The 20726-nt window shown below is 36.6% G+C and overlaps 2 protein-coding genes across 2 annotated transcripts in view; both read left to right on the top strand.

Moving 5' to 3' along the window:
- The window catches only part of CEP135 (centrosomal protein 135), a 30346-nt gene extending 15595 nt beyond the window's left edge, over window positions 1-14751 (top strand). Inside the window, exons 16-26 of the mRNA XM_058803893.1 lie at window positions 739-854; window positions 925-1079; window positions 1538-1593; window positions 2567-2735; window positions 4599-4709; window positions 6358-6543; window positions 7422-7631; window positions 8591-8793; window positions 12192-12296; window positions 12651-12809; window positions 14544-14751. Coding sequence (XP_058659876.1) covers window positions 739-854; window positions 925-1079; window positions 1538-1593; window positions 2567-2735; window positions 4599-4709; window positions 6358-6543; window positions 7422-7631; window positions 8591-8793; window positions 12192-12296; window positions 12651-12809; window positions 14544-14565 — 1492 coding nt within the window. The 3' untranslated portion in view covers window positions 14566-14751. The remainder of the gene's footprint in view (window positions 1-738; window positions 855-924; window positions 1080-1537; window positions 1594-2566; window positions 2736-4598; window positions 4710-6357; window positions 6544-7421; window positions 7632-8590; window positions 8794-12191; window positions 12297-12650; window positions 12810-14543) is intronic.
- Window positions 14752-17909: 3158 nt separating this feature from the next.
- Window positions 17910-20726, top strand: part of CRACD (capping protein inhibiting regulator of actin dynamics) — a 132608-nt gene continuing 129791 nt past the window's right edge. Inside the window, exon 1 of the mRNA XM_058803035.1 lies at window positions 17910-17952. The gene's annotated coding sequence lies outside the window, so the exon portion shown is untranslated. The remainder of the gene's footprint in view (window positions 17953-20726) is intronic.

Genomic DNA, 20726 nt, shown 5'->3' with positions numbered 1-20726 from the left:
TATGGTGGAAATGCTGTGTTTGCCCCTTTGCCCTTTTTTTTTCCTCTCTCAGATTTCACTTCAAAGTGGATGAAAGCAATCTTTATAGAGACATTCTGTATTCTGCATTAGTGAGGTTTTTTAAGAATGAAAAGCTTCTCTAGCTTTTGTGGGATCCCACTTTACAGGGATTTTTTCTTTACCTGTTTCATAAATAATCCATTTTGTTACTTCGGAATTTTGGTGGTTATTTTTTTTTCCTAAGTCACTTTGATATTTCTTTCCAAGAAAAACAACTCTGTAGGTAGATGATTTCAAATCTTTCAGGCTCTTTATCATTTAAAAGTAGGATCCAACTGTAGCTGTCAATTTGGTTGTTTCTTAAAATGTAGTGGGACTGATAATCAAAAGCTCCATATCAAAAACCTTATGAAGCAACAGTCAAAAGATACAAGTAGCATTATGAAGAGTAACAGAAATAAGAGGAGGTAAATGTTGATGGCTAAGGTGGTTGCTCCACCAAGGTTCCATTACTCCATTTTGCGTTGATGTTGAGGTTGACTTGAAGCAGAAGTCCAAGTGGTGTTGGCCTCAGCAATCCTTAAGTTCTCCCTCTCCTCAAGAGAGAAGATGGTTAGTATGGCACAACCCCTTGCTGCTGGTTGGTGACATAGTCCTGCCCTTGAAGCAGCTTAAGATCAGAAGTTGAAGACCCAGAATAAGTTCCAAGCTTCTTTCAACTATATACTCATTTTTCAGGCTCTTAAATGACCAACAGCAGAAGTCTGTTGAAGATTTACAGCACAGATTGTCCCTCAAAAAGGATGAACTACTGGCAGCTCAAGATGAAATTATAAAGCTGAAAGAGATAATAGGTAATCTATAACTATTTTTGTACTTATTTCCTGTTTTTAAAATAGAAAGCACTTACTCTTTTGTTTTTAGATAGGTTAAACCAGAGGAGCACTTCACAGGAAGAAGCAGTCAGTGTGCTGAGAAGTACCATTAGTGTTTTGGACAAAGAAAAGGACAGTCTTCAAGAAACTGTAGATGAAAAAACAGAAAGAATTGCATGCTTAGATGACAACTTAGCTAACAGGGTATGTCCAGTAAAAGTACTACTTTGCATTCCACCTGGGGATTTTTAAAGCAGTTATGTTTTAGGGAGATGTTTTGCCTTGATGACAGTCTGTGCAGAGCACATAAACACTGTGCTTGCACCCAGTGCAGAGTCATTTGCCAACTCAATAGGACTTTAATTATCAATGTTACTGTATTCCCTAAATATTCCAAGAAAATAAAGAAGCATTGGTTTGCATTTTGCATATGGAGGTATTTATTGAGATATAAAGTACTAGCCTGAGATGGCAAAATCTATAGCTGACTTCCATCTGTTTCAATGACAAGACAATCCTTTCTCAGTAAAGAAAAGAAACTTGAAAATTACTTATTGGTGAAGAACTAAAATAAAGGTTTACATTAAAAGTTATTTAATGAACTGTCCTCTTATGTTGCAGCATAATAATACCTAATACAACTTTTAATTTTTTTTTCATAGGAAAAAACAATTGCTCATTTACGTTTAACTGTCTCTGAGCTGGAGTCCTCAACAGAGTAAGTAAAGAGTAGGAAGCCTTCTTTGAAGGTTTTGTTTTAGGTAGTAGTTTCAAAATGAAAGTTTTAGTTATTTTGATGAAATTAAGTTAATTCCATTTGAGTCAAGTAGAGGAGTGTACTGTGTTGATAAAGATGTACTTAACTTTGGAAGTCACTTCCTCTGCAATTGTATTGCAGGCTCCTAAGAAACTGTTACAATGCTCAAGAATTGCTTATCTGTATAAATTTCCCTAAACTGGTAAAGTTTCCTAACTCTTGGTCAAGAAGTAGTTTTCTAGCACCCCACTACATATTAGATTGACCTGGGTAAGATTCAGAGCTGAATTCTTAATGATTAGCAATCTAATTCTTCTAGCTTAAGATACCAGTACAGTCTTAGTTAAAATGTATTTATGTAGTTTTTAGCTGGGCTTCCTGTGATCTTTTATTCTTTCCTCTTTTTAAGCATGACTTTTTAAACTATAGCATATTAAAAGTAAAAATTTAAACACCAATGTTTAAATATTTGAAGACCAGTGTAACTGAATATTTGCTACATTGATGTATGAAGTATATGTGACCAAAAAATAAAAGATGCAAAAGTTCACTTAGGTTTATGGATGTTTATATTTCTAATTTTTTGTTTATTCTTTTCATTACTCTTGATAATTGTCCTTCAAGTGTAAATTATTTGTTTTCTTCCTTTATGGCTTATAAAATATGCAATTACCATAATCACTACCTAACACAGATAAGCATAGGTATCTGTAATTGCTCTTTGTCTAATAAGATACATCTTACCAAATACATCTTCAAAACTAAAGATTAAATCCATCTTATTTCTGCATATTGACATTTTCCATACTTAGTTTACATTCTGTTTAGACTCAGTTTGTCATCATTCAGAGAGCAAGAATTTTATGTGATTATTTTCAGCAGTATGTGCTATAGTACAAGAAGGGACAACTTTAATAATGTTTTCACTTGATAGCCAGTTGCAGGACAAGCTGAGCAACAGAGACCGTGAGATAGCCAGCTTGCACCGCCAGCTCGATACATCCCAGCTAGAGCTTGCAGAAATGGGAAGAGTGAAGGAAATGGCTCTGAAGGAAAACAGGCGACTGCAAGATGACCTGGCTACAATGGCCAGAGAAAACCAGGTATAAAGACAGTATGTGATACTGAGGTACTAAATCATTTATTGCTTGCTTGCGTCAAAACTGCTACATCCTCAATTTTGATTGAGGTGTTTAATTATTGGTATTTCTTGAGCCCTGGGATGTTGAAAATCACTGGGCAAAAATTGTAAAAGTAATACTTTAGATATCTAAGTGTAGTCAATGTAGTGAGGGCAAGCTTTCAGTTTGGTAACCCTTCCTCAGATTAAAAAAGATATCTAAATAAAATAAATCTACAACTTTATTGTTTAAAATATAGTGAAATTATATTAATTGGTTACCTCACTTGGCAATCGGTATTTAATTGGTAAAGATTGGGTTTTATTACCTGCGGAGATGATTATTGAGAGAGAAAGAAATTCCAAAAGCAGACATCAGATTATCAGGTGAAAGTGAGAGGGAGAGGAAGGGGTTGGTAGCAGATCTGAATTTGTTCTGGTGCAGTGATTCATTAATTTCATCCATCTGGTTTCCAGGAAGCATTGGATTTATTGAGTGAGTTATGCCATATTTTAGATTAGGGTGTTGTGGAGATCAGGGTGTTGGAGGAATAATGAGTTGGTTTTGTGCAGCAGCTTGTTATTGCTGACCAAAAGCCTCCCAGCTCCAAGTGCATGACATGGACAATGTATAACCAAAATGTTCAGTGTTTTATAGGGTAAGTAACATCTTTTATTGGGCTGAGCATTAGAAAGTCTATGTGCAGGGTATGTGAGAGTTATCTTAAGAGTGAACCTGGAATTTTGTTGCAACTCATTATGTACAATTTGTATAGCAAATACAACTATTGCAGCTCCTTGTGACATTCAAACACCTTTTAAAATTTTCATCATGAGATACAAATGTTTGTTTGAATTCACTGTAAGTGCCAACACTAAAAACAATCAAGACATTTTTAATGAAACCATTTATTTCAATGCCCCTCAGTCACCCCAGCTGAGTCTGATGCCACAAAGTATAATATAGCAACATGTTTCAAAGAAGTGATCTAGGACCTTGAACAGTTCTTGCAAAACCTGTAGTGCAATACATAAATATGGGAATGTATTATTGAAATTAGACCTACTCTTTACAGGTGCCTAATAAGATGAAATATTGAATATTATCATAATGTGATGATGAAAGTTTTCCCAGTGTTTGGGAAGGCTGCCACAGAGACCAACAGACTGATTTTAGCATATGTTCAATAAGCCATACAGTAAAAAGGCTGATGAACAAAAAGAAGGGAAGAAATAAGGCAGCTTCCTTTATTTCCCTACATTTGATCATAGAGACAGAAGAAGATACTTGCAGTTTTGGCTCTCTGGGTTAGAGGACTCAGAGGAGAAGAGAGCTGAAGCTGAGAGGGACGGAATTAGTAGTTCAAATATCTCAAATAAATTCCATGCATGGAATGTTTAAATATGATCTTAGTAGTGCATTTAGTTATGTTGTCTTGCAATTCTACTTTAAAATAAATGTTATTTTGTTAGAAAGTTGGCTTTCTATTGATCTAAAACCAGGCATACTTAAAGCTATAAAAATCTTAAAGCTATAAAAATTCCAGCTCCCAAGCATCAGGATGTCAAATTTTCCAAAGATCAGTAGGGTGTGTCATCAGGGAAGCTGCATGTTTTTTGAACTGGTGGGATTGTCATTGTTTATTGTGATTATTCTTGCCTGGAAACTCTTTGGTGTATCTGAGGTAACGGGATATTTCTGAACCCTACAAATCCCAAAGAGCTCTGTAAGTAGAATAGAAAAAAAACTAGGGCATATGCAATTACTTTGATTTAATCTGATAGAGTATTATATAGTAATCAATTTACTGCAAAGCACAATTTTGCCTTTATGCAATCTCTCTAGGCTATCAGTACTGAGCTTGAAGATGCAATACGTGAAAAAGAAGAAATGAAAACCAGGGTTCACAGTTATATAACTGAAGTCTCCAGATTTGAGAACTTGATAGCTTCAAAGGTAAAAATATAATCTGTAGACAGTTGTTACTGCATTCAGTAAAACAAAGTAAGAATTGCATGGTTGGGTGTTGTTCTCTCTGCCTGTCCAATTTCCTTCTTTTGTTTTTCCTTGTTTTCTCTGAAGTGTTTAAAGCTACTAGTGGGGGATTCATATCACACATTGTTAGATCTGAAGCACTGATTAATTCTAGCACATCACAATTTCATGGATCATGTTTCAGTTGGCCATAATGCTGGAGATAGAGAAACACGTCATGTTTGAATGCTGTTTTGCTTTTTGGGCTTTGACCAGGCAATCAGTAAAATAACAAGTACTGTTTCATGATTGTAGACAGCAATCAACTTATACAATGATTTTAATTATTTTGCCCTTTTGGAAAAGAAAAAAAAAATCTGTTCTGCATAAAATTGTAACAATAGTACTGTTAAAGTAGTGCCCTGGTTAAATGTCCTTTAACCTGATACTTGGATTCAAAAGCACAATATGTGAGTTAAAACATAAGATCATTTAAAACAAATAGGACAACATGAACTGGCAGATTTATTATGTGACTTTGAATTGGGAAGAATTCAATTTTGATCTGACTTCAGCTTGCATGTCTAGATGAATACATGTTAATTCAACCACTTTTTACAAGTAGGAACTGAAGCATGGATAAAAAGTTAAGGTAATTAGTAGGCAAGCTTAAAACTATCAATCTAAAATACTTGAAGTTTATTTTCTAAGAATTTTGCAATATGTCATGTGTTCAAAATACTTCAGCTACAGATGGGGCTACATCTTTGGCAAATGATAATCCAGTTATTCAAGTTGGGTGTCAGGAAGCTATAGAATACACAGCCAGCAACCAATTCAGAGATTTTTCTAGTATTATGTCTGAGTAATGCCTGTGGAGACAAGGATTTACTTTTCAGCACAGTGTTCACTTGCTAAATCTCAAGTTTCTATTTCCTAATGTTCCACCTGATCCTATCTGCACTTCCCAACTTCTGCAGGATACACAGAAAGAATTTCAGAAACAGTTGCCTTTCTCATTAGATAAATCTGATTTATACTACCGATGTCCATATCCCACTGCACATTAGGTGAGCAGGGAATGGAGGTAAATAAGAAAAATTTATCCCTGCCTTATAATCCACACTTGGCCAAAGTAAAATTCACAAGCAACATTTTTTCTATCACTGCACAAATGGTGAGCACCAAAGCTTGCATATGCTGTAGTAGATTACCAGTGTTTCAGGCACTGCTGTAATACAAATATTTATAAGAGTAAAGTAACTAAAAGAGCTGAAAATGGAATTTCTTGGAAAGGGCAGCACGTAGTGTATCTCAGTAATGTGACCCTTGACAATGCAGAGAGATCCAAAATAACCCCTCTTCTGGGAGCCTTAAAACTCATTAGCAACTCCTAAGTGTAATTCCATTTTAATAAAACTTAATGTCATAACTGTATTTATTTGCTATTTGGACTTGGAAAAGGGATGATGAATTTTAATAGTTGCCGGATAGTGGGATTGAGAAAATGAAGGAAGTTCTGCTTTCTGGGGAACAAAAAAGAATAGATATTGTAAGGAATAGGCACGAAATGAGGTCAGACAACTTGAGGGTATGTTGATCATTGCAGAGCGATTTACTGTTTCATTAGGAAAAAGAAAACCAAGAATTGTTAGAGAAGTTCCGGATGCTCCATAGCCAAGCTGAAGGCTGGGAAATGAAGGCTCACCAAGCTGAAGGAGAAAGCAGCTCCGTGCGACTGGAACTCCTTTCGGTAGATACAGATCGGAGACATCTTCGAGAGAGAGTAGAGTTTCTGGAAAAAGAGATTCAAGGGGTAATGACTTGTGCAGTGAAATTCCACCTAGGACAGTGGATACATCCAAGTACCTTTTAATAAAGTCAATGTATGATTTTTAACAGCTTAATGGAAAATTATTTCTGTATGTGAGTGTTTCAAATATGACCGCTGGAGTTTTTGAAACAGTTAGTTTAGATGTGCTTTACTTTGCTTCACCCCTGCTTGCCCAAAATTAAAAACATGGCATATATTTTCATACTTTTAGATCACTTCTGTTGGGTTATCACTGTTACTATGACATTGTAAGAAACTTTTCTTTAGTTGCTTCAGAACATTTGCATATAGCTTTATGAGTATTTTGCAAGCTTGGTTCTTACGTTTCTCTGAAACTTTGAATTAAGTATTTGAAGCATTGGTGGCTGGAATCAAGGTAAAAATCTGGTAGACATCCAAATTCAGAATCAAAATTCCATACAGAATCCTAGACTAATATCATAGAACATAATGAGATTTATATTTTAGAAGCAATAAGGGAAGTTCTAAAGAAGTTCTAGAGCATAATTGTGGTGGATTGACTACATTTTGTTCCATACTCATAATTAGCCAGAAAGAGTTAGAGATTATATTGTAAGCTGAGTTAAAAAATAGGTTGTATGTTTGGGGTTTAAGCTTTTTAATTCTTGTTCCACCCTTTTATAGTACTTGTATAATTACTCAAGTTGGTGATTAAAAATTGCAGAGATGGTTTATTAGTTGCCTTTAGCTATGTTTTAGGGAGAGGAAAGGAATGTTAAGTTAATTTTACAGGGAAAATTAACTTTGATGGGAAAATAAAGTGTTAAAAAACCCAGGTTATTCAACAGGAAACTCTTAAATTTAACACTGAAAATGTATCCGTATTTGGTTTTGTTTAGCATATTGTTGCACATCAAGTATATGAATCTCAGATCTCCTCCATAACCAAAAATATGTCCAGATTGGAAGAGGATCTGAAACGTGAAAATCAGGATAAGGCATCTGTGTTGGCAGACCTCACTTCTGTGAGAGAACTCTGTGTGAAACTTGAGGCTAGCAAAGAACTTTTAGCTCGACAGCTGACATCCAAAAGCATGGATTATGAGAGGGTAAGCAGCAAAGGCAAATTTCATTTGCTGTAACAAAGTAACTTCGTTTGCTTTTAATAGGTTTTGGAGAAAATAATTACTTCTTAGAGCAAGGTAAGTTAATTTATATCATTAGTTTTGTGGTTTTATATAAGTTATAAATTCTACTATACACAGATCTGTAGCTGTGGGTTTTGTACAAAAAGAGAGTGTTTCTTTGATTCATTATCACTGCAAAATGTTGCAGGTGTAGTTTTAAGCTGTACCACAGACAGATTTTATATATATATTTCTTTTTGGTTTTTTAATATACTCACTCAAACTTTATAAACTTTATAAAAAGCAAATAGTGCACTTCTTATTTAAATAGTAAAGACCCTAATGGCTTCTTTTCAATTAAGAAATTTAGATATAGCTGGAATTAATTGAATATTTTGAAATAATTTTAAAAGTTCTAAATATTCATATTTTCTGAACGTTTTTCTTTACAGCTGATTTTGTCTTCATTTAGTGGCTAGGTCAGCCTTTCTGTGACTGTAATATTCAAGACCTTGAGAACAGTAAAATTTGTTTATATTCACAGAACTGAAAAGGAAAACAAATATTCCTACATTTTCAGCAAAAGCCAAGAGGCCCATTGTGAGCTGACCTAGTCAAATAGAATGAAGTGTAGTAAATACTATTTTTGTACTTGTCTAAAGTTCTACTGTTAAAAGCCAGTTCGTGTTTGAGGTACTCACCTAAACATTTCCAGCACTCAATAAAGCCAGTAAAACATTTGACAGATGCACAGCTTGAATAGTTTTAAATTAAGTACAGTTTAAAAGAATTGTAGGCTTTACATTATTTTGTGCATTCAGTTTCCTATTCTTTTTTATGAAACTTCCAATCATTTCAGTTTTTGTAACAACTCTTCACAAAATAAAAATCTCTGTGTTTTTAAATGAGTGTATTAGTAACATATAAAATTTGTGCCTTAGGTTCTAGGAGAATTAGAAGATACAAAATCAGAAGGAGAGTTGCTGAAAAAGCAGCTGTCCAGTGAGAGACTTACAGTTCAGAATCTTGAAACGTTATTGGCTACTAGTAGAGACAAAGAATTTCAGAATCAATTAACGTCCCAAGACAAAGATACCGAAATTCAGTTACTGAAAGACAAGCTGACCCTGGCCGAGAGCAAACTGTAAGTTTTAACAAATGTGTGTGTGTTATGTGGTTTGCAAAAGAACTATTTCTATGTGACAATACTTATTCACAAAATCTGGGTGTTTAGTATGGCTGAGCAAATTTTTGCAGGAATGTATTTTGGCCTTTTATGGCATCATTTACTTAAAGTTTCTTTACAGGTCTTTCATATTGCTTTGAATTAATCAGCACTTTGGTAGACATCAGTTTAGTGCAAACAGTAAACTCAAACAGGAGTTCCAAAGGAAACATCCTCTGCGCAAAATTTCAACATGTGTTTACTGCTCCCAAAAAACCCCAAGTATATTAAATTCATGGTAAATGTGAATTGCTTATCTACTGAAGATGCCTGTTGTCCTTGCTTTGATTACATAAATCATTATTACATAATGATACATACATTTTCACTTACATAATAAATAGTGAAGTCATAGTGCTTTTAAAAAAGCAAAAGTACTTTTGCTGCAGTTGATATTAACTGTTGTGGGAAAAGTCCTGTGTCACTTATTCCTTTGAAATGCAAACAGAACTAAACCTGACACCTCCACTAAATGTGGCCAGCAGCAACTTCTGCTGTGGATCTGCCTAAAGAAGCAATAACTGTTAGCAACACTTGTATAGGAAAGACTGATCTGTTTGGAGCAATGAAGTTAAGAGAGGAGGTACTTTGTGTGTGTGAAATTCTCCTAAGGATACATCAGCAGGAACTAGTGGTAGCTGTGCATTAAATAGCAGGAAGGAGGAGTAGCAGCAGTGTGCAGATGGTGGTGAAGAGTAAAGTCAAAGCAGAATTTCAGATGTAGAAATTCACCTGTTTAGTAAACACTAACTTAGGACATGTGGAAGTTAATGGAACAGGTAATACTCCTCATGAGATATAGAATATAGCCCACCTAAACTGTCTGGAACTTGGTGACACAGATGTGCAAGAAGTATGCTTTTGGTTGATTTATGTAGAGGCTACAGCTTGTGATAGCTTATGATGGTCCACCTCAAGTAGCAATGTTCTCAGTGAATCTGGAGATGATGACATTATTATTGCCCCTGTGCAAGTAATTGCTTCATGTTTTGGTATTGTTGATTTTTGTTTACTTGGGGGAAAAAATGTTAATTTCATACAACAAACATAAGCTAATAGAATGTCCTGATTACAAAGTTAAATGTGAAAGTTAGAAAAAATACAAACCAACAAAATCCAAAAAACAAACAAACAAAATACCAAAAACAAACAAGCAAACAAAAAGAAATTAAAAGGAAAGGAGTTTTTAAATTAAATTGATTTTTTTAAATTAAATCCAGTTTCTTTGTGTACAAACATTATAAAACTGTTTAACTATGTACATGGTAATTTTTTCACTATTTTTTCTTTTGCACACATTGTAGGGTTCATTTGTTTTTTGTAAATGTTAATACTTGCAGTGTTAATAGGGTGAGATATTTGCAGGAAGAAGGAAAATGTTCTCTTGGAGGAAGAGTGACCATTCTGTTGAATTGTTTTCCACTGTTTATCTCAAAGGTTCTGCATGCTACTAGGCAAGTGTTCACGTGTGAGAACTAGCTGTGTATATCTTATTTTCTACTGTGTGGTTTGTGGTAGTTGTAGTCTAAGGAGCAGGAACTTTAAATTCTCACAGCTGTGACTAATGTATGTGACAATTGTGTTTGTGTCTTGCAAAATACAGAAATTCATTTGACTTAGCAGAATTTCAGCTCTAACTGACAAGAATCATGTGCCAATGTTTTTGAACATTATTTAAAGTTTTAGCTTTACAGTACCTGTTCCTCTGCTTTATTTAGAAAACAGCACTGCTACAACCTTTGACTTTAAAAGGATTCTCAGAATTAAGTTTAACTTGTGAAGTTCTCCAGTGCTGAAATTATGAGTTGTGTAAAGAACAAGTAGTTGTTACTTTGAGTACTACATGGGTGATAGTACAGTAAATGAAGTCTTGATGCTCTAGAGTTATTAAAGAATTAAATAAACAAAGATTATGGAATAGCTAAACTATTTCTTGAGAGCTATATGTATCTGCTGTGAAAGAGACAGATATCGTCTGAAAATTGTGGATCATCATGTAACCTTATCCGATGATTACTGTGCATCAAGGGATTCAAAATATTTCTAAATTTTGGTGTGATTTACTTAATGCTCTTAATTTTGTTTAAATGTCATTGACACAGAATGACCTCAAAGCTCACAGACTGTTTGCTTTCTTTCTTTATTTCACAATAATGTTATTGGGCCCTGAATTCTTACCTCCATCCTGAAAGCATATGCCTGTCTTTGAAGGACATATAAACTGTCATCAAGATGTCTTGTCCTCTGCATCTGTTCTCAACATACTGGATCAAGACACAACTCTAGGAATTTTACTGATGAATAGGGAACATGGAAAAAAATATTCTGCAGTTTTATTTGGAACAAATCTCTTGAGTAGCTTTCGTCTTCCTGGAGTCAAAGACCAGCGGGTGCCAGACAGGAAGTCTGTGACTGAGCTGGGAGTGGAACTCATTTTTCACAACTCCAGTCCAGTGCTTTAGCAATAAACTAGAACAACTTTGCTTCTCCACAAGGGACTTTTGAACACTCCACCTCACAGTGGCTTTGAAGACTGTATGGAATGACATAGCTGTCTGGATTCTTGCTTAGACAACTTAGTTTACATGCAACAATTTATTTTTCTTCATTTATAATGTAATTGATGGTATTTTGCAACCAAGCATTGCATAAGCCAAGCTGATGATTTACTGAGAAGTATATTAATCATGTTTCTGAAGATTGTCAAGGCTCCTTTTAATTTTGATACTTGCACTTGAAACAGCTGGAGGCAAATACCAAGGGTGTAGTTAACCAGCTTTCAGACTCTGGGTTTTGCTGATCTGGTATTTGATTTAATACAATTTTTACTTAGATTTGGTTCAGTTGTGTTCATGGCTAACCAGATAGTTCCAGCCTACTTGATACAATTTTTACTGAAGCCACTGTCTGTTAAGTTTGTAATTTTTTGTGGATATTTACTGCCTTTTTATTCTTTTTTTTTTTTTTTACACAAAGACAATCTCAAATTGCAACAAAAACCAGTAAAGCAATAAACTAACTATTTAATTGCTTTGTCTGTTTTTATCAAACATGTTTGTGTTTACCTTTGTCTGAAAAAGAGTGTGATGTAGTCAGAATGTAGTGAGAGGCTTGCCAGCTTCTTGCTTCATTCTCACCTTAGGTTCTTCCAGAAACATTCTGTTGCATTCATTTGGTTCTTGTTCCTTCTAATTTATCTTTGATTTACTCTGTGAAACAACATGTTCAGTATCTGCTTTTATCTTTCTCTAACTTCTCTAAGCTCTTAGCTGTCATTGTTGAAAGAAAACTTTGTTGCTTCTCATGATTTTTTTTAGAAGCAGCAATAATAGAGAGGTTTCCATGCTTCGAAGTAAAGTTGCACAGATGCAGACTGACACTGATGTTTTAAAAAGGAAACTGACAACTGAGCGATTTGAACGGTAAGACGCCGGTTTTTCAGTGAGTTGACTCTCCCTCCTTATTTCTTCTTTCTCACTTTTAAAACTGTTGCTTTTTTGAATAGTGAGGAATTTTTATGGAAACTCTGTTCCTCCTGTCATACAAAATTTAATATTTTAATCTTGAAAAGTGATTAAAGAAAAACTTTTATACAGTTTCTGAATTTCTTCGTAAGATTTGTGAGTTTACCGCTGCTTCTAAAAATAAAAAAAATGCCTTCTCCGGGAAATAAAAAAATTCCCTTCTCAAGAATTAGAGTGGAGGGGCTTTATGAGAAAGGGAGACTCTGTTAGGTTCCTTGACCATGGTGCAGTGGCGGGTGCTGTGTGTTGCAGGGAGCGCGCGATCCAGGAGATGCGCCGGCACGGGCTGAGCACGTCCTCGCTGCGCGCCTCGCCCCCGCTCAGCTCCACGCTCAGCTCCACGCTCAGGTCCCCCGCGCACTCCCCGGAGCGCGGCGCCGCCAGGACAGCTGAGCACGCAGCAGCTGAAAAGTAAGTGATTGGAGGTTAGCAGGTCTTTCCTGTTTAAGAGTCAGGTGTAAACTGGTTCTAAATAATACCTTTGTGATTGTATGAAATTGTTGCACGCTTCGTTCCTAAGTTCTGCTTTTGCTGTCTCTCCTACTATAAAATATTGATTGCAACCAATAAATGCAAAGTGCTCTCCAAAGACCATATAATATAATGGATTCTCCCTCCTCTTTTTCTTAATGGCCTTGCACCACCTGACAGCTTTCAAATATATGTTGCCTGCATATTACTACCATTTATTATATCCAGATATACTTTACCAGTTTATTATTGAAAATAGTTATCTCCAAACAGTGAATGGTTCATATTAAGAGCAATGCCATGAAATTCTCCTGAGTACAGCAATGAAGGAAAGACACTCCAGAGAAGAGCCCAACTAAAATGCATTTGAACCCTAGACTAGATGAAACTATCTCCAAAACAAGTGCATAAAAATAATTAATGTATTTTTCATTGTTAGTGCTTGAATCTATGAATGTCTAAGATTGTGATCACTATAGTCCATAAAAAAGAAATCAAAATCGGCCTCTTACCTGTTCATTTTCACTGTCATGCTTGTTCTTTTAGACATCAGTTTTGGTTTAGATGATGCCAGTTACGTGTTGCAGGCCTGATTGTTGACTGTATATCCCACCTGTCCTATATTGAATAATAAATTGTAGTGAAAAGAGGAAGGAGAGGAAGAGATAAAGAGCGATTGTTGTAGGAAATACGTGTGGTGTGACAGGTCATGAATCTAACTAACAGATTTTAAAGTTTATTTTTGCTGGTAAATACATATGGCTTGTTCTAAGTTTACTTTTGTTAACAAAAATACAGTTTTCTTGAGAACTGAGCTCAGCCTGGCATGAACCCACTTTGTCAGCAATTTTTTTCTTCTGCAAATTTTTGGGTAAAGCAAAAGTGGAAACTGTAGCAAATGAGATACTGACAGTGGGGATGAGACAGCAGATATGCTTTTGCTTTACTGGTGAGCCCCTAGGCATACTCTGTTATGTTGCAAAACAACATTTTGACTGAGGTGATGACAGATGATATATTTCTGAGGAGTGTCATCAGTAGAGAATTGTCTTTAGTCTTCCTTGCTTTACAGTGAGTCCTGAGAGCAATAAAAAGTCCAGTTGCTGTGCTTTGAGGATACCATGTAGTACACTATTTTTATCTAATATTTGTATCCCTAGTTTAACAATGTCAACTCTGTACCATATCTTACCAGAAAATACCCCATTTTCATGTAGTGTGTATTTTTAAAGAATGTGGTTTTTAACAACTGAATTCACATGCAGTTCATGCAGTTGTTATGCTTCTTGCCTTTTAAATGTATCAATTACAGTAGAGTGATCTCAGCAGAGCTGTTACCATCTTTCATCCTTCTTGTTTATTCCTTCTTGGGAGCTTACCAGAGTGAAGTGTACTCTGTAATTACTGTTCTGTAGTGTTACAGCTGTCTCTCTCTGACCTGATTTCATCTTCTCAAGAAATTTTCTATTCCTCCTGATCTCACTATTACTTTTTATAAATTATTTTAGCAATGGGGCAGTGATGTAGAGTTTTAAGTAATATGCTAATAGTTGATATTTGGGAGTAACAGAAGACCATCTGAGGAGACTAAAGCTAATTACTACTTTTTATCCTAATATTAATTAGTAAAATATAATAGTTACCTTTATTTTGACATCTTTTCTTTCTCCACAGAAATGTGACCATCAAGGAATAACCATAGGAGTAGCTTAAGCATTACCTTGTTACAAGGACTTTTTTAATATAAATTATGAATACTTGTATTTTACCTCTGTTTACTTCAAATCACTGATTACCTTTGAAACCTCTGAGAACGGGTGAAGTAATCAACTTTGCAAAATTCTGCTTTCCCAACTGGCAGGAGTGACTGACTTTTTCTGGCTGTTTGACAGGTTTTGTATCAAACCTGGCTAAGTTTTCTTACTTTTTTGGAAACATAATAATTAAAAGAAGGAAATGAGTAATGATTTGACAATCTCTTGTTTTCATTTTTCTATTTTATTTGTTTGCTTATGTCATAAGATTGGAGAAGTTTATTCATCTTAATGTGTGCTAACACAGAATAACATCCCCAACTGTGTTAAAAATGCTGAGCCAGTGTATGTTTTCTACTCATGATGATTTCCTATGTTTGGGTTTCTAACAAGTGTTTTCTGTTTTCAGGTTTTTCTTAATGGTATTTAAAAGTATCAATTACCTATTTTGTGAATGTGTTTTGTTTACTGTACCTTTTCTTAATAAAAATATATATATCAGTTATTCTTTATTATTTTTTCTACCAATCTCCCTTTTTTTAACCTTTGTGTGACATTGCATTTTAAATATCCCCATATTTAATGAAAAGTGAAGATAAAAAAATTTAATTATGTATTGAAATACTTTAAATATTTAAAAATTCTCAAAGTATTTTATATTCAAACTTTTGAATCATAGCTGGAGATGTTTTTCAAATTTTGGTATTAAAAGCTCAAAGCAACCTGTAATCATTCACACAGTTAAGCTCAAGCTGTTATAGAGGTGACACAGGACTTTATGCTGTGACATACATATTAGGTAAATGAAGTGAGAACTAATCTTGAAAATACCTGGGGTATTTAGCAGAGGAGCATTTCAAACTCAGGCTTTGAAGTAAGATGCAGTGAGCAACACAGAGTTTTCTGAATAATTACATGCCAGCAGGGTGACATGGTGTGTATTCATAGGAATTACACAGAGCACTAGAAATGGGAGGATGCATTGCTGCATATCCTTGCACTGGCCAAAAGTTCTGATTGACCAACAACAATAAAAACCTGTGATTACCAGCATCCCTAAGGTGCAAACAACATATTAAATAATGTGGGGAAAAAAATCTTTTTTTGCTTAGATTTTATCTAATTTGCAGCAAGATTGTTCCACTTAAAGTTTACGAAGAATATTGTGTTGACTGAAAATATTGTATCATATATTATGTATTAAATTGTACTGATTAAAGGCAGCTTAGAGCACCAATTCAGAAGTACCTGAAAATAGTTGTGTCACTTGAGGTTTCTCAGCCATGTGTATTCATGGTGGGTGCATCTTACACATTTTACTTTCTAGGTCTTTCATTTGCCAGTTACAGGAGTGAGGAGGATTTTGTCTCTAACTGTTACTTACCTATTAAGACTGTTTGTAATTAAGTCAGTAATTTCCACTGATGCTGATTTGTCTTAATTATTCAGGTTGATTTAGTAAGGAGGAGAAAAGTCCTGCTCTTGATGTTTTCAGTGGTGAGTTTTAAATACCCTATTTTGTAAATAAACCCTTTTAAATTGGAATTATTTTTTTAAAGCTAGTGTTCCACTTTATTGAAAACAGTGTATTTCATCTTACTGAAAAATGCATATTTTGGCATTACAATTAAAACAATAACACTTCAATTAATAGTAATTCCTACATGGATATATAAATTACAAAGAATTAGGGCCTCATTGAACACAGATGTTATAATAAAATTGGTATTATTGGCGTGACCAAAGCCTGTGCTGTAGTATTAAAACAGTACTAATATTCAGGCTGTAGTATAGCTGTCAATTAGTCTTCTTGTTACTATTATTTTATATACATTTATATAAGCAACTAGAATAAAACGAAAGTAATTTTTAATCAACTTTGCTTTTAAATCGAGTATTTCAATTAATGAAGTAGAAAAACAAGCACAAATTTGTGGAAGATTTAAATTCATGGACTACTGCTTGTGCCATGTATGAAATGAGCCTTATGTGGACAAGATATTAATGTGGCTCACCTGGGCTCTGCTCCCAGAGGCTTCCCTGCTGTTCTCACCTTTGGAAGATCAAAAACACCCTTGGCTGCTGTGTGTCGTCCTCAGCTGGGGTGAGTTACAGGGGGAGTGAGGGAGACATGAAATTATGATAATACTCCATATACTCAAGTTGTCTGCAATTGGGTTGGGGGGAAACAGCAGATTTAGAGAAATAATATAGGAGAACAGTAATCATTGGAACTGTTTTTCTACAAAACAATGAGAGTCTAGCATCAGAAGGAGGGGAGTCTAGAGATTATAAAAGGACAGGTGTTTTCAGTTTATTAAAACCTGAACTTCTCAACTAAACATCATAATATGGTTTTAGAAATCCTTAAAATTAATTGGTTTTGGGGGTTTTGTGTCTTACATTATGTCCCTAAAATTTAGGTAATTAACCTAAAGATAAGTAAGTAATTCTAGGGTTCAGTTGGGAAGCCAAATTTGTTCTTTTTTTGTCACCCTCAATAGGAGAAACACTGATATTCCTGTGTGTTGCTAATTAAAAAAAAAAAAAAAAAAGCTGAGAGATTCTGTCTTCTATTTTAAAATGTTTTATACATAAATTGACATATATATGGCAGCCTGACCTAGGCAAATGCTGTTACTCCTTAATGAAACCTGCAGATTTTGGGGGGGTTAGATCATTCCTTGGGAGAGAACTTTATAGTTCTTTGTCTTTGCCAGCAGTGTAAGAAACCAGGGGTGTGTGGCTTTGGTACTTGAAGTGAGCCAGAGGCGCAACTTTAGATAAAAAGATATTCCAGTTTCATTTCATCCTCTGACCCTTCATAGGCCACACAAAGATCGTAGTAGCTGCAGCAATATTAATTCCTGAGCTGAAGCCTTGCTGCACTATAAATGGTGTGGGGAGAGAAGGCCTTGATGCTGTGAGAGCACTTATAGCAACAGCTGAAAGGTGTCAGGGGCTGCACTGCTGCCACAGGGCTTTGGCCACAGAGGCAGAGAACCACCCCATCCATCTCCATCAGGCTGCAGGGTTATCCTTGCCCCAGCACAGCAGCTGGGCTGGCACAGGGGGCTCCAGCAGATCCCCTGCCCACATTTGGGCTGTCCGGGATAGAATGTAAGAAGACAAAGATAGTGCAGAAGGCAGTCTCACACCTGAGGAGTTGCAGCTGTACCAATCACCAAATTACCACAGCTGTGTCCAATAAAGACGAGTGCTACAAAAGAGTGGGTTAGCTGGGTGAGGAGAGAGATGGAGTTTGTTGGCTGTGATGAAGAAGAATGAATCAGTACTGCAAGGAGTTGCACGTGAGAAATCACCAAAAGGTATGGGGGATTTGCAATGAGGTGACAACATTGGGCTGCAGGCATGGCCTGCCCAAGGTAACCAACTCCCAGCATACAGAGTCTTCCATCAGGCTCCCAAGACAACATGGACATGGCTGTTCTTGGGAAGTGTGGCAAAGAGCCCAAAGACGATTAAGGGGTTGGGGCATCTCTCATACGAGGACAGTCTGAGCAAGCTGGGGCTGTTGAGCCTTGAGAAGAGAGGGCTCAAGGAGGGGAACCTGTTACACACTCCTCCATGTGTAACTGTGGGTGGGAGTGGGTGTAAAACATCTCCTCTTGGTTGGGAGAGGGGGAGGTACAAGACTGAGTGCAAATTGAAATACAAGGAATTCAAGTGAAACATCAGGGGTATTTTTTCCATGGAGGTGATCAAACAGTGCGACAGGCTGTCCGGAGAAGTTGTGGAGTCTCTTCCACAGAGGTATTCAAAACCCACTTGGGAACAGTCCTGGACAGCTGTAGGTGACCCTGTTTTGAGCAAGGGTTTGTTGCACGAGGCAGTCTTCAAAGGGGCAACAACCCTGGGGCTGCAGGAAACTTTCCTACACTTGCTATCTAAATTATGATCTTTGACATTTTAAAAATTACAAGCATAAAAATAATTGCCATTGTTTTGTCTCAGTATTAGTTGTATCTGTGTTAGAACTTGGCCAAGTTTCAGAATTTATCATGGTGGTTGCCTCTCCCACCTGTGTGTGCTGCAAGCTCAACATTATCCAAGCAGAGCTGCCCCAGCAGTGTTGTCAGTATGTCCTTTACCATTTCAAGGTGATAGCCCAGGAATTAAACTAAGTAGAATGGCATGATGGAAAATGGAGGAGAGGGGGGGAAATGAAATTATGTTAGCTTTTTCTCAGCTTAAATGCTCCTGAGCAGGGATGGCTGTATTTTCATGAATACAAACACAGAAATGAGTTTCAGCATGGTTACTCAGCTGTGAGTCAGTCAAGGTCTGCGGGAGCAGATACTGCTCTTTGGGGAGATTTTCACTGAGCTCTAGTCCAGAGGAACCCATTGACATCTGAACGTGTCTTTATGAAAAGATGTGTGTGGGTTGCTGGACTATAGCTGTGTCTGCAATCTTTATCTGTACCCACTTGCTTTGCATGAATCCATAAAGATGCCGAATGGAAGGAAAGGCACTCCCGGCTTGCTGCTGGCTTTTACATGGATTCCTTGTGCCACCTAGTGGACCTGGGTCTTTTCCAGTGATCATGGCACATCCTGAGAAGGTTCAGGTTTCTCCACAGAAATTCTAGATTTTTAATATTTCTATAATAAGATAAACTAAACTCAAAGAACAAGACTCACTAATAAAGCTATGCATGCCTGAACCCTATTCATCATTTGATGAATGAGATCTGTGATTGCATCACTTTCCAGAAGTTGTTGGTTCTTAAGAAAAAAAAACCAAATACTTATTTCCTGCTCCAGGAAAGTGAAAAGTTTCACCTTTGCCAACAAAGGTCTGATGTAATTGAGCAGTTTGATCGATCTGAGGGAATTGGCAAAAGCTGGATTCACCTCTTTCCTGGTGGATACTTTTGAAGTTTTCTCTCTCTAGCACCCAATTCTACCTCTTAAAAACGTGCAAGTGCTCTAGAGAGCAGTAAAGCCAAACATGGCAAAACCCCTGAATCTTTTAGAGGATTGCTACAAAATTCAGCTCTGGTAATGAAGGTGCTTTTTGTCTATATACTTTGGTTATAAATCCATCCATACATATGTAACACCTAATGTTAAAAGTAGCAGTCAATATACCTAACCGCTGTCTAAATAGACCTGGTGCATGAGCTTAAACTTCTGAATTATCAGTGCCCTGTGAACTGTGGCTTTAGTTGTGATGGGACTGAACAGACTGTGCCTCCCAGGGCTTGTATGATTAGTCTTCTCTAGAAGACTGCAGGTGAAAATGTGATTTCTAGCAATAAGTGTTTATTTGGAGTCACAGACTGGTTTTTCTCACAAATATCACTTGGACACAGGAATTCACTGAGCAATAGCTCACCAAGGAGCGGGAGAATATCAGTTAATGCCCACCTAAACTTGTATTTTTCCTTTAAAACCCCTGGTATTGGGCACAGTCAGAGACAAAAGAAAAGGGGAAGATGATAGCTCTTTCGTCCAACCCAGCATGGGTCTTACGTTTTCTTTTAAGAATATCAGTAGGACCACTTCTGACTGGATCAAAAAATTAAGGAGCAGACAAAATCCAAAGCTGCAAGGCTTTTTTCTCCAGGGACCACCTGAATCTGGAGAGCTGGCTAACAAAGCACATCTGTGTCAGTGATGGAGGATCAGGAATCGTGTGACCAATGTTGGTTTCAAAAGTGGAAGAGCCTGAATGGAACTAAGAGCAGCATGTGCTTTTACCACGTTCTCCCTGAGACGCTCGGGAAACAGGTGTGCAGCACTGGTAAAGCACAGAGTGCTGAACTGGAAGAGTGGGGCCCCAGAAGAGCTGATACAAATACTGGATATAGGGCTATAAGAAAGGAGGCTGATTTCTGTGCTGGAGGACAGTGGGTTCTGGTTTTGTTCCTTGCAGTTTTTCCTAATTTTCAGTAAATTAAGGGGATAAGGAATTGCCTAGCTACAGCACGGGCTAGGCGCTGGGTTCAGACTTTGGTCTTGCTGGGAGAACCAGCGGGGGTTCAGAGAGCGGTGCACCTGGAGCTGCGAACCTCTCCTCCTCGGGCAGTGCAGCGGCGCGGGGTCCCGGTGAATGCGGACAGACCCGGCTTTACCCT

Source organism: Ammospiza caudacuta, chromosome 4 (assembly GCF_027887145.1).
Source record: "Ammospiza caudacuta isolate bAmmCau1 chromosome 4, bAmmCau1.pri, whole genome shotgun sequence".
NCBI classification, from domain to species: domain Eukaryota; kingdom Metazoa; phylum Chordata; class Aves; order Passeriformes; family Passerellidae; genus Ammospiza; species Ammospiza caudacuta.
The sequence above is the reverse complement of the archived record's forward strand: the minus strand, read 5'-3'. Positions and strand labels throughout refer to the sequence as shown.